This window comes from Lampris incognitus, chromosome 21 (genome assembly GCF_029633865.1).
Source record: "Lampris incognitus isolate fLamInc1 chromosome 21, fLamInc1.hap2, whole genome shotgun sequence".
NCBI classification, from domain to species: Eukaryota; Metazoa; Chordata; class Actinopteri; order Lampriformes; family Lampridae; genus Lampris; species Lampris incognitus.
The window spans coordinates 17362561-17375514 of NC_079231.1; the positions used below are offsets into that span (position 1 = coordinate 17362561).

At 48.6% G+C, this 12954-nt stretch overlaps 1 protein-coding gene across 1 annotated transcript in view; it reads right to left on the reverse strand.

Moving 5' to 3' along the window:
• Nucleotides 1-2207: 2207 nt before the first annotated feature.
• The window catches only part of nrp2a (neuropilin 2a), an 81165-nt gene continuing 70418 nt past the window's right edge, over nt 2208-12954 (reverse strand). Inside the window, exons 16-19 of the mRNA XM_056301095.1 lie at nt 11830-11862; nt 9730-9951; nt 6492-6554; nt 2208-4829 (exon numbers count right to left, since the gene is read on the reverse strand). Coding sequence (XP_056157070.1) covers nt 4525-4829; nt 6492-6554; nt 9730-9951; nt 11830-11862 — 623 coding nt within the window. The 3' untranslated portion in view covers nt 2208-4524. The remainder of the gene's footprint in view (nt 4830-6491; nt 6555-9729; nt 9952-11829; nt 11863-12954) is intronic.

The following is a 12954-nucleotide window of genomic DNA, read 5'->3' on the forward strand; positions in this document are numbered from 1 at the left end:
CATGACGCATGTCACCGCGCAGAAGGCGCGTCCCGAAGGTGCAGGCGGGGCGGAGAAACGAGACGACACCAACGGTATCGTGTGTCCCCCCCCTTCTCGGTGGAGTAACGGTCCGCCGCCAGGGACCGCTGAAAAGAGCTCGTAACCTTTTGGCTCCCTCATAACGGGCGCCAACGACGCCCCAAAGGGATTAGAGGTATCGCGCTTTGCATCAGAAACTTCGCGCTGTGTTCACTAACAGCTTTTGCATTTAGGTGAGGGAAAGCTTATGAGGATAAACGGAACCGTGTGTGGGAGACCGGAGCAAGCTCACTATAAAGAGAAGTGGGGTAATTGCACGTGTGTGTGTGTCTGTGTGTTTGTCTGTTATCAGTGTATGTGTGTGTGTGTGTGTGTGTGTGTGTGTGTGTGTGTGTGTGTGTGTGGCTGGGACGCCTGGGCACTTCAAAGCTTTGATGTTGGAGCTCCTAAATGAGGGCCACCAGAGGTCTAGACTAATGGGACATCATGTGGAGATTAGAGGCCAACTGTAGCAGGCTGACAACACAACTCTGTGTGTGTGTGTGTGTGTGTGTGTGTGTGTGTGTGTGTGTGTGTGTGTGTGTGTGTGTGTGTGTGTGTGTGTGTGTGAGTGAGTGAGTGTGTGTGTGTGTTGTGTGTGTGTTGTATTGACAGGTTAGTGCAAGCTCCATGTGTGCGAGAGAGAGAGAGGCAGAGAGAGAGGGAGAGAGAGGGGGGGGGGAACAGGGATAGAGCAAGTGCACGTTTCCTCGTGTATTTTATTTCTTAAATCTACAGTAAGTTTGACCTTAAGCTTTAAAACGAGTTAGAAAGCAGGGGGGGGGGGTTGCACATATTTGTGTCCGTGTTTGCGTTGTGGCTGAAAGCCTGACTGAGTGCACACTCGGTAGACTGCAGATCTCCTCTTCCGGGTCTACTTCACCCCCCCCCCCTTCCCCATAGACGCACACTAAGAGAAAAACCAGTGTTTTCCCAGCCATTATAAGACTTTTACGCAGCGCTCAAGTCGATTGAATGGGAAACATGGAGAAAGAAAAAGTTAATATGCGACGATCAAGCGAACAAATCTACCCAATGAAAATGTTTTGCCCGTCAGTCTGTGGATGCGCAGCCTCCTAGGCGGACCCTCGCACGAAAGCCACCAGGTCTGCTATGAAATGACAGATCAGGCTATTGTAACGTGCATGGATAAGAAGACCCGCTGGCCGCGGGCTGGCGGATCTAACCCTTTAGTCGAGCGGTCAGCGACGTCTCCTGCGGTGCGGGCGATACGGGTTCGCTTCCTGGCCGCGGCAGTTGCTGTGGTTGCGTTGTCCCCCGAATTCGCTACAATATCATAATTTCAAAGCCCCTATGAAAAGACCTTCAAATGTGTTTAACCGTCGCGGTTTCTCATGATATAAAATGAATCAAGGCGAAAGGCTGCTCTGCTGATTGACTTTCATTCATAACAGCTCAGCCATGGGGAAATATTGTATTGTAGCTGCTGAGATGGTTTCCAGCTGTGGCTGTAATTAATCCTACTCTCGACAGTGTATTTTTAGAGCGGAGTTTTAACTTTGGGGACTGGCACGTACCTCCGCATGGCGGCGGGGTGAATAAGGCGGATTATTTTTGGTTCCTCCAATTCTCCTCCAGTTCTCCTGTGCTGAGGTCAGCACTGAAGGATCTGCTGGTTTGCGAAAAACGATCGACTTCTCGTTTATTTTCAAGACTCATACCCGAATACATGTTTTGGGGTTTTGCCATTGTCGCCGCCCGATCCGACTCAACCGTAGATGCGAGTTGCGCATGCGCGCTGTTGACTGAGCGTTTGTCGAAGGTTTTTAATCACCGCAACCATGATATACATAATACAGTAATAACGGTTAAAAAAAAAAGGTTGAGGTGTTGCGTTTGTGGACACTACATTCTATCCCCACTGGGTGGCACTGTGAAACGATGGATGGCGGAGTAAGACGGCTGTGAGGGGAGAACTAGCAGAGCGAAGACAGGAAGTTGGATGGAAGCTACGTGTTGCTAATTCAAGTTAAATATCCGTTCGTTCGTCTCCTGTGATTCACTCAGCCTGCCCCCTGGCGGAGATAATAATCCTGCAGCTGACATGGCTACAGATATGATCTGTAATAATTTCTCAATAACCCTCAGAGGATTGCACAATCAAAAAACCTCACCTTAGTTGTTTCCTTCATATGGTATAAATCCTTTATTAAATAATCATAACAATAATTATAATAACAATCATAAAAAGAGCATTTCTGTACAAAGCCCCCTTTAAAACAACAACAACAGCAGTCTGAGCAGTGCGGAGGGGGAATCCTGTCCTTTTGTTGTGTTTGGTCCTCCCAGGCAGAAGGGGGCGCAATCACTGTCAATGTCCTTTTACCATCATCTGACACCGGCTCCAAAGGTAAGCTGGATCCCCGAGGCTCCAAGGCACTTGGAAAAGAGTCAGTAGGGGTCCAGTGATGTGGGCCTCTGAGGAGAGGGAGAGTGTGTGTCTGTGTGTGTGTATGTGTGTGTGTTTGGTCATGGAGGCTTAAGTATTCATGGTCATATGACCCACACATAGACCCCTCAGCACTGGCCATTGTTCCCAGCACTATGATATGAATGTAAGCATGCCTTTTTACTCTTTTGTTGTATGTGTGTGTGTGTGTGTGTGTGTGTTTGTGTGCCCAGGCTTACGTGTCTGTGTGTGGGTTGTTAGGTTTTGTGTATACATCTCAGAGCATTAGTACATGGGAATGTTGATGACTGTGGTATATGTGTATAACCAAAATAATAAGCACTTAAACTCTGTAAGCTTGCGTGAATGTGATCAGTATCATTTGTTGTTTTTTTAGCTGAGTGTTCATGCATGTGTGTGTGCATATATGTGTGTGTGTGCATATATGTGTGTGCATGTGTGTGTGCATATATGTGTGTGTGTATGTATGTGCATGTGTGCAAGAGGACCCAGCGATAAGACTCTTCCTCCCTCTCCTTCACATGGCTTGACGAGTCCATTTGGAGCATCGAAGACAAAACCCTCTCTGATTCAAACTGTCCAACAGAAGTCCTGCCTTGATGTGCGACTGACAACATACGAAAGAAAGTAGAATAAAAAAAACAACAGAACAATAAGCAGATATGGGGGTGGGGTGGGGTAGGGGTGGGGGGGGTGATAGCGCAAGACAGGCCCTATAAGACATGGCTTTTGAGGTCCACATTTGAGAGAGAGAGAGAGAGAGGGTGGGGGTGGGAGGTGGGGGAGAGGTCTCTCTCCTCACATCTCCACGGTATTTCCTCCACATTTAGGGGAAAAGTTCACGTTTAAGGCTCGTTGTGTGACCGGGCAGGCGGTCGGCGGCTTCACCGGCGTTCATTTTTCTCTTTATAATCGCTGCCTCCGTCCAAACGGACCGCAGAAAAACAAAAAGAAAGTCCGTCTGACTTCTCCCTCTCTCTCTCTCTCTCTCCGTCTCTCTGTTTCCCTTCCTGTCGTTCTGCTCAGTCCCTGCCCTTACAAGCAATCCATAGGTTGCACCGACCGAGGCTCCTTGACCTTTCGCCGTTAACCGCCATGTAAACATGACCTTCTCTGTGACAGGAACCAGTAACAACAGTCTTGAACTAAATCTAACAATAACTATCGTCAACAGAACACGTTGAGATATACACCCCCCCACCACCCCCCCAAACCCACACGCACACACACACGCACACGCCTCCACGTTCTGTACTTATCAGCCTGCAGGGCCTGGCAATGGGCCAGGACAGAAACATTACGCAGATAGAGAGACCTAGCAGAAAGGCGGACTGGGGGGCGGGCAGTGGGGGGTGGGGGTGGGGGGACTAAAAATACCATGGACTGTCATGAACCGAGAGGAGAACCGAGGCTGATAGGTAGCAGAGTCTACAACCCGACGACGAAACCTACGGCCCACAGAAAGGAGCTACGATCTAGGCCACCATGTTCACCAGTGATCAAATAAAGAGGCTTCCTAAGTCCCTACCCTACTGCCGCGCTCCGCAACACAACGGGCCCCTCCGAGTTTAGCAACTACACCTTTTACAAATCCAGGACGTATGTATACACAGTTCTCTTTAGGCGGAGCAGGAATGTGTCTGATATGTGCGGATACTTGTATTTTGAGGCCTCACGGCGCCCCTCGCAGTGGAACGATCCATCTGGGTGACTTCAGTCTTCTACCTCGTTGGCTCTTTCACCCCAAAAAAAAAACAACAACAAAAAACAGTAAAATGAAGTAAATAACACCCTGGACTGTACCACTTTGAGGGAAGCGGGGGGGATGGTTGGCGGACGAGCTAATAAAGAGGCGTTTTCTCAGTGGTTTGGACCGGCGAGGAAGTAAACTGATACTAACGTGAACCGACGAGACAAGAAAATAATGCGAGGGATTTCACGAAACGGTCGCATCTCTCTTCCCGCTCCTCTTTTTGTACTTCCTCTTCTTCTCCTTTCTTGGGTTTTTTTCTCCCCTCCCCCCCGGCTTGCGCTCATGCCTCGGTGCAGCAGCGCTGCTGGTTGAGCTTGACCTTGTGCTTGAGGCCGTCATACAGCTCGAAGTTGTAGTTCTCCAGCGTGGTGGAGGAGCGCGACGACAGGCCGCTGTAGGAGCACGTACAGTAGAGGAGCAGGCCGGCGCACACCGCCCCCAGCAGGACGCCCAGGGAGCTCATGACGATGATGGTGACCAGGATGGGGTCCAGCGTGGAGAGCCACGAGTTGTCCTTCTCCGAGACGCGCGTCACCGGCGGGTCGGACGAGGGCGCCGCCGTGTTCCACCCCGAGGGAGAGAAGCCTGGGAAGGAGGGAGGGAGGGAGGGAGATATGCAAGGTGAGAGATCATCTCAGACCAGCATTTGATATACTGACCTTGGGCTAACCCGAACCATGAACCTGACCTTTAACCCTGACCCTGACCCTTAACCCTGTGGGTTTTTTTTCAGTTTGCACAAAACTGAGGGTGTGCACACGTGTGTGTGTGTGTGTGTTGACTGAAAAATATTTTTTTGGATTTCCCCCCCATTTTCTTCCCAGTTGTACCTGGCCAATTACCCCACTCTCCCAAGCCGTCCCGGTCGCTGCTCCACCCCCTCTGCTGATCCGGGGAGGGCTGCAGACTACCACATGCCTCCTCCAATACATGTGGAGTCGCCAGCCGCTTCTTCTCACCTGACAGTGAGGAGTTTCACCAGGGGGATGTAGCGCGTGAGAGGATCACGCTATTCCCCCCAGTTCCCCCTCTCCCATGAACAGGCGCCCCGACTGACCAGAGGGGACGCTAGTGCAGCGATCAGGACACATACGCATATCCGGCTTCCCACCCGCAGACATGGCCAATTGTGTCTGTAGGGACACCCGACCAAGCTGGAGGTAACATGGGGATTTGAACCGGCGAGCCCCGTGTTGGCAGGCAATGGAATAGACCGGTGCCACACCACCCGGACGCCCAGTGAATTTTATAACCCCTCCTTTCTTCATATATAAACAATGAAAAATTACACAATAATCAACAGGGTATGAATTTACAGTGACAATGCAGACAGTAAAAAGGGGGACTGTACACATGACACACAACGGGCCTGATGGGCATGTGTGGAAGTGAATGAGCCATAATTTAAATGCTGACCAGTTGTTGGCAGGCTGATGAGGGTATATTAAGATACGCTATGGGATAAAATGAGAGTGGTAAGTGATATGTCAATGTGTGTGTGTGTGTGTGTGTGTGTGGAGGGAGACAGAAGAAAAAACACTACTATTGATTGTGGGGAAGTCAGAGAGAGAGAGAGAGACAGAGAGTGTGTGTATGTGTGTGGAGGTAACATGTTTTTTGGAATTCTGGGATCCATTTTGAAATTCCAGTGGCATTCTCGACTATAAATTGTAGTATGCTGCATGAATAATGGGGCTAAAATGGCCGAGCAATTTTTCACACGTCTTTGCAGTGGAAACATTACATCATTTCATATTCCATCAATCACCTAAAAACATTGTTTTTAATTCGGCCCCGTCCAAAAGTGTTCCCAGTATTTTTGGCACAATAACTAAGCCGGGCTTGCAGACTCTGTTGTTCCTAATAGTGCACATAAAGAAAATACATGACCACAATGAGTGAAATGCACCGCTGTAAAAACATGGAGAAAACTGTACGGCTCACATTCACACACACACTCATACACTGATGGTGGAGGCTGTCATGCAAGGTGCCAACCTGCTCATCAGGAGCAGTTAGGGGTTCGGTGTCTTGCCCAAGGGCACTTCGGCATGCTCTCTGGAGGAGCCGGGGATTGAACCAGCGACCCTCCATGCCGCCCTATGAACCATATGACCTTGCAGGGTGTGGCTCAGAGTCACAGCCTGCAGGGGGACTGATGACTCAGGCGTTCTGTGATATCCTAGGGCCCCATGTTTGGTCTCTCCTAGATACATATCAGTGTGGGTGGTTTGCGTAGTCTCTTACCTCCGCCCAGCGAATCTCTGCCAGTGAAAAGCCGACTGTCTCCAAATTCAACTGGTCTCCTATCTGTCAGAGAGGAGCACAGGACACAATATGAAGGACCCAGCCACATATGTAGGCCATTATAACTTAATAAAGTGAGCACACATGGGAAGGCAGGCGCAGAGCTATAAAAACACTCGCTTTGTGCAAACTCATCTAAGGTAGGATGAATCATCAGTTCTCATCTAAAAAACACATTTTTCTTGGATTGCTGGTGAACCAAATCAAAACAGGCTTCGCTCCGTATCTTAACACCTAAAAACTGTATCTGGACATCAATAACATATCGGCATATAGCACAAGCCCATTTGGATGGGTACAATATGTTGAATTTTGCATTGTATTTCATGATAAATATAAATGATTCTACTCATGATGTTGCACTCAATGACACAAGTCTTAAAGTAATAGAAAAATATGACTTTATTGATAGAGAAAGATACTTATACTACATGTTGTTTCCAAACACACAGTCAACACATTGTGTACAGATGGTATAAGACTGTTCATTCCATACGGATAAAGATGCAAACATGTCATCAGCAAATAAGTAGTGTTACTCATCATCATCATCATCATTGATGGTTTTCCCTTAAGATTGACGCATATGATGCTGAAACCCATTACAAAACCTTCTGACAGCAATGCTAAAAGTAAAGCAGTGGTGTTTTTGAGTCCTTTTCAGCATTCCCGGAGACCCACTGCATTGACAGTGGTGAGGTGAGATGAACAAAAGGATGCGAGTGTCCAAGTTGCAATGCAGTAAAAATATAAGCAGCGGTTGCCGCCCTTTAAATCGAGCCCCAAACCCTCAAGTCAGTGTGATGTGAATGGAGGCACATGTACCTTGGGATGAGTTTTCTTTTCACTTTCTCAATTTCCGTGTGTGTTGAAAGTGTGTGTGTGCGTGTGTATGTGTGTGTGCGTGCATACACGTGCACGCGTGCATGCAAGTTCACTGCTCTTGGCAAGCGATCAGGATTGGGAGTAGCTGCTTGGCAAGGCACACCTCCAGAAGTAGAGGTCTCAGATGGCCAATGGCAAAATTAATGCTGTTTCCATGGCAACCAGAAGTTGGCAGCTGATAAGGTACGGGGAGGTGGGGTGGGGGTGGATGGGAGAGAAAAGTGCTTACCGCAGCCTTAATAAATGTTATCTGTCCATTAACTAATTGCAACTATTAGTGGTTCGGAGCATAACAGTGTTGGGCTGGACGGGACGGGTGTTTAAGCCCCTCCTCCTCCTCGCACTGATTTAAAAGCACATTGTGAGAGAGTGCCAACCCCCCCCCCCCATTTTCCATTTTCATTCTGTACAGACAGGTACATATTCTAAATGCCAGCAACAAATGGCGATTCATTGTGCCGAGCTGTTGGCCGGTAGGTGAGGGACTTGGGCTTGTGCGAAAGACCGCTCAAGCAAACCTCAAGCCGCCGAGACCTCGGCCTGTTTCAGCCCAGGATGTGAAACAGAACTCGAGTCAAAGCTCATCACCTCTAAATCGCCTGATTAGGAGGAAACTGGTGGCACGGCTCCAAGATGTGTCATAACACACAAAAAAAAAGAAAAGAAAAAAAAAAGGAAAAAAAAAGACTTTTCGTATTCCAACTACATGTCAGATACGGGCGATGACCGCAGCGTTCGTCCTTTCGCCTCGCAGGCCCGATCACATGCTACCCATGATCGGGTTCAGAGGCACATAAAGGAAGTGTCATCCAGAAGTATTCTGGCTCTGGCTTTCATTACATCTTGGAACGGACTCAAGGGCACGCATATGCAGCAAAACACTGGCCTTATGGCTTCCAGCTGGTCCAGCGGCATTGTGGGATTTGTAGGAGTATAAATCAAGGAAGAGCTGGTGATGGCAGACAGCTGTGTCTATTTACAACCCTAAGAACAACAAGCAGATATTCACGCCGAGGAGCAAAACAAGGCTTGGCTGAGCGTGGCTTTCATATGGGCGGCTCGGAGACACGGGGAACAAAGGGAGTGGGTGGTACGGAGCATAAATGGGAGTGGAACGACGTGCTTTATTACGCCGGGGGGGGGGGGGGATAAAGATTGAACACTGAGTGCCGGAGCGGGATGCATCCATCACTTATGATGCCTTCATCAACGGACGACAAGATGCTCCATCAAAAGAGCTGGTTATCTGCATTTGTGGCTGTGTGGCTTTAAGTGAGATGGATTCATGGTCTTGTGTGTTTTCGGATACGCACATGCTTTGCTGAATTCAACAATGAATACAATATTTTCCCCCCCTCTTGCGTACAAACAATTTGTTTTCGACAGAATAAGACTCTCTCGTATCACAAGCAATCTCATTTTGATATTACACAGTATCCCGGGAACCTGTTTTCTGGGGTTTGGCCAGGTCGTTTCCACAGCTAACACATGGAGCTCCAACCCGGTCTACCGTGCTCTCTTCCCTCTAAGCTCTGCAGAGCTCCTCCAGTCTCTGGGGTCTTGTTTTTAGGCTGTGGTTTGGCTGGCTCTCACAGCTGAACTGGCATGCCCCCACCCCTCCGCCTCCTTGGCCACTTCCCCAGCCCACACAGAGAGTGTCCATGCTGGGGTCATTCCAAAAGGACCATAGGGGGGTTACGTGGAGCCAGACTGGACTGCACTCCATGGTCCGAAACAAGCTGTTCAGATAAATAACTCACTCAGACTCCATTCCCTCATCGGGAGCAAATAACTCACTCAGACTCCATTCCTCTCATCGGGAGCAGCATAGTGTGAAATGTCAGCAACAAACCCCTTAATGCAACAGAGAACAACATGGCTACCAAAGCTACATCCATTTGAGGGAGAGAGGGAGAGGGGAGAGAGAGAGAGAGAGAGAGAGAGAGAGAGAGAGAGAGAGAGAGAGAGAGCGAGAGTGAGAGAGGGAGAAAAGTAGCATAGCCTTTCTTTGCAAATCTCTTCAATCCCGCAAAATTGTCTGTGTTGTTGCCCTCGCTACAGTCATCCTAAAGAGGGCCGGGCTCGTTGAAGCGGATGTTCCTGTAAAATCCTGAGGCGCCGCAACGCGCCCCTCCACTGTCATCAAACGGGGCGGGGGTGAGGGGAGGGGGGGTCCTGCTCTGTCACTCAAAGCCCTTCTCTAGGCTTGCCCCTTTTCAGCAGAGGGCACGGTGTCGGTCGCGGCTGTCCAGCCTCACAGTCAGGACAGGCTCTACCCCTGGGGTGGCCATACTGGTGGACCAGTGGGAATACTGGAAGCACTGAGAGGAGCTGTGATAGGCCACTGACAGCTGGCTCTTCTTGGCGGCCAGGTGTTGTCGGCAGCAACATAGGGCCCTGACCAAGATGGCCACTGCCAGGAGAAGGAGGGCTCCCCCGGCGGCCATTATGTAATACCAGTGGACGGACAAGGCAGGCAGAGGCAGGGGCTCACTGCCGCCGGGATGACCTCCCCCTGGTGGAGAGACACAGAACAGTTGGCCAGCAGGAAACAGAGAGGAGTGGCACTTTACAAAGACAAGGCTTTGTTAAGTTCTCTACCTTTAATGATCTCTTTTCTGTCCCTTTGGCTCTCTTTATCACAGGACACAGTGGGCGTGCACCTTATGTGAGCATGCACAAGCATGCCGGTTGCAAAGAAATAAATGAATTTAAAGAAATCTCCAAAGCCAAATAAATCAAAAGGCATCCATTTTCTCTTGGGTTGCAGATAAGGGATACGATTTTTCACACCAAGATCATCAAGAGATTTGCTTTGAAACCAAGCCAGCATGTGAGCCAATCAAATGCAGTTCCATTAGCCATCTTTAAAGCTCCCATGTAATGACTTGGTGTGAAATGAAAGCCCAAATAATTAGTTATGAAAGCACCCACACACACTGAATTAAGGACATTCTACTTCCTGTTTCCACTGGCACAGGAAGTAAAAAAAAAAAAAAAAAAAAAAACCAACAACCCGCCGATAATGTCTCAGAACCATGCAAGAATCAGAAGGATGCCACATGGACGTCCAGTCTTCCAGAGCTTGCTCTCTCTCTCTCTGTGTGTAGACCTTGGATATAAATTTGTTATTTAGCTTGCTCAAACTGGCAGATACTTCAAGTACATAATTTATCCTGTTCTCTGTTGTTGGGGTGTCATCCTCCTTTCTTTTTTTTTGCATGCATGCATCAGTCTCCTGGCCAGTCCTCTCCTCCTCGGGCCAAGTGCTGTCTCCTTGGAAACCGTCTCATCAGATCCTCAACAACTGCTGCCCCCCCCCTTCAATTCTTGGTACGAATCAGCTAAACGCCTTCCAAGAAGCACCTACTTATCCAAGTCCGCTGTGCAAAAAATCAACCCCTAAAGGAATCGCAGGAAACAAATAGAAAAAAAGGCCAGATTTTACTGGCTTCAAAAAGAACCAGAATGGGTCTTGAGACTTTCGTGCAGTTTTGCTACTTCACACCACACATAGAGTTGAGCCGAGGAAAAACGAGAGAAATACCTGCGCCCGGAACTGCTCAGCCATGCTATCTGACTGCTTTTCAATGGTACCTTCAATATGTGTGTGTGTGTGTAAAGTGATAGTGGGTGCAATTTTTCATCTTTTTAGTATGTGTGTGCTTGTGTGCACGCCATAGTGTGTGTTTGTGTAAAGGCCGAGGAATATGGAAGCTGAAGCGCTGCACTTGCATCACAGTCACACAGAAACCGCGGCGCTCTTACCTTATTGGCAGACATTATGGGATGCCAAAACATTAACATCAATCTCATCTAGTCCCCCAGGATGCTCTAAATATGTTTCGCGAGGCAGACAGTTGTTGTTTAAAACCCTTCAGGCAGTGTCAGGCAGACTACAGACGAGAACACAGAGCCTTTTGCAAATATCCCACTGCAGCAGGTGCGCTTGATTTGGTTTGCCTGGCGCGCTGGAGTTTATGCTCTTTTGGAGACGAATCCTCTATTTTCCACCACACCTAAGAAGGTGAAATTAACGCCCGGCGAAAAATTCAGGAGATAATGTGGTCACTTAATATTTTGAAGCGCTCCTAAATGGTATAATCCTGATTAAAACGAGGTGAGTGGTGGGGCAGAATTTGTTTAGTGATGTCTAAATACTGTTGAGGACACTGAAAGTCTGGAGTTAAACAAATAAATGCAACGACGCACAGGCCGCACTTCAGCCGTGCTGGGGATGGGTCGGTTGGCACTCGTGTTAGGATGCTCAGACAACTTAGTGCGAGGAAGCCAAAACCCCAGGCGGGCACAAACCAACGAGCAGGAGGCAAGACCGGGCAAGAAAATGAAGTCACGACAACAACAACACTGAAGAAAAAAAAATCACACTCACCTGTCATGTCGGGAGGGAACGCCGTGAAGGGTTCTGTGAGGTGCGAATGAGAGAGATGGAGACCGAGAGAGAGATAGAGGCAGATGGAGAGAGAGAGAGAGAAAGAGAGAGAGAGGAGAAAGGAGAGATAGAGGGAGATGGAGAGAGAGAGATAGAGGCAGACAGAGAGAGAGAGAGAGAGAGAGAGAGAGAGAGAGAGAGAGAGAGAGAGAGAGAGAGAGAGAGAGAGAGAGAGAGGGGAGATAGAGGCAGATGGAGAGAGAGAGATAGAGGCAGACAGAGAGCGAGAAGAGATGGAGAGAGAGAGAGAGATAGAGGGAGAGAGATAGAGATAGAGGCAGATGGAGAGAGAGAGAAGTGTTTAGATAACTTCAATATACAAGGGAAAACAAGCAAATGTCATACAAATGTCACAAGACTATCATACTGCTCCGGAAGAAATTCCAGTTAATTCCCAAGATAGCTCACATCCATTATGCCATTTACTCTGCTCCTCTGCTAGGATGCAATATCAAAGAGAGGGGACTGTTTAATTTGGGAAACGGGGATGGGGTGCTGTGAGCATGTGAGTATGTGTGTATGTATGCATGTATGTTATGTTATGTGTGTGTGTGTGTGTGTGTGTGTGTGTGTGTGTGTGTGTGTTTGTGTGTGAGCACATGTACAACGTTGAGGCATTTCAAGTTGTTTATCTATGAAGTCCAGTTTAACTGGCGACAGATAGGGGCTGCTGGCTGGCTGCAAATGCACAGAGCAGACCTTTCAGTTTGATTGCCTGGAATGCAAACACAAAGAACCAGCATGTATGTTTGTGTGTGTTTGTGTGTGTGTGTGTGTGAGAGAGAGAAAGAGAGAGTGAGAAAGAGCAGGGGAACAACTTGGGAACGGGTGCCTTTTGGCGGGGATGCCAACGTACTGTGAAAAAACACTCAACTGTGTTGGGCGATAAGCAAAGTCCCAGCATGCAATGGGAGAGGATGGAGCAAAGGAGGGAGGGTGGAAGAAGGAGGAAACGCGGTATGGTGGCACCTCAGCTATGGTGAGAGGATGGGGGTTGTCTTCTCATCTTGGCTTTCTAAGCTGTGGTTCTGCACACTCTCTTCGGACTCACACACACGCGCGCGC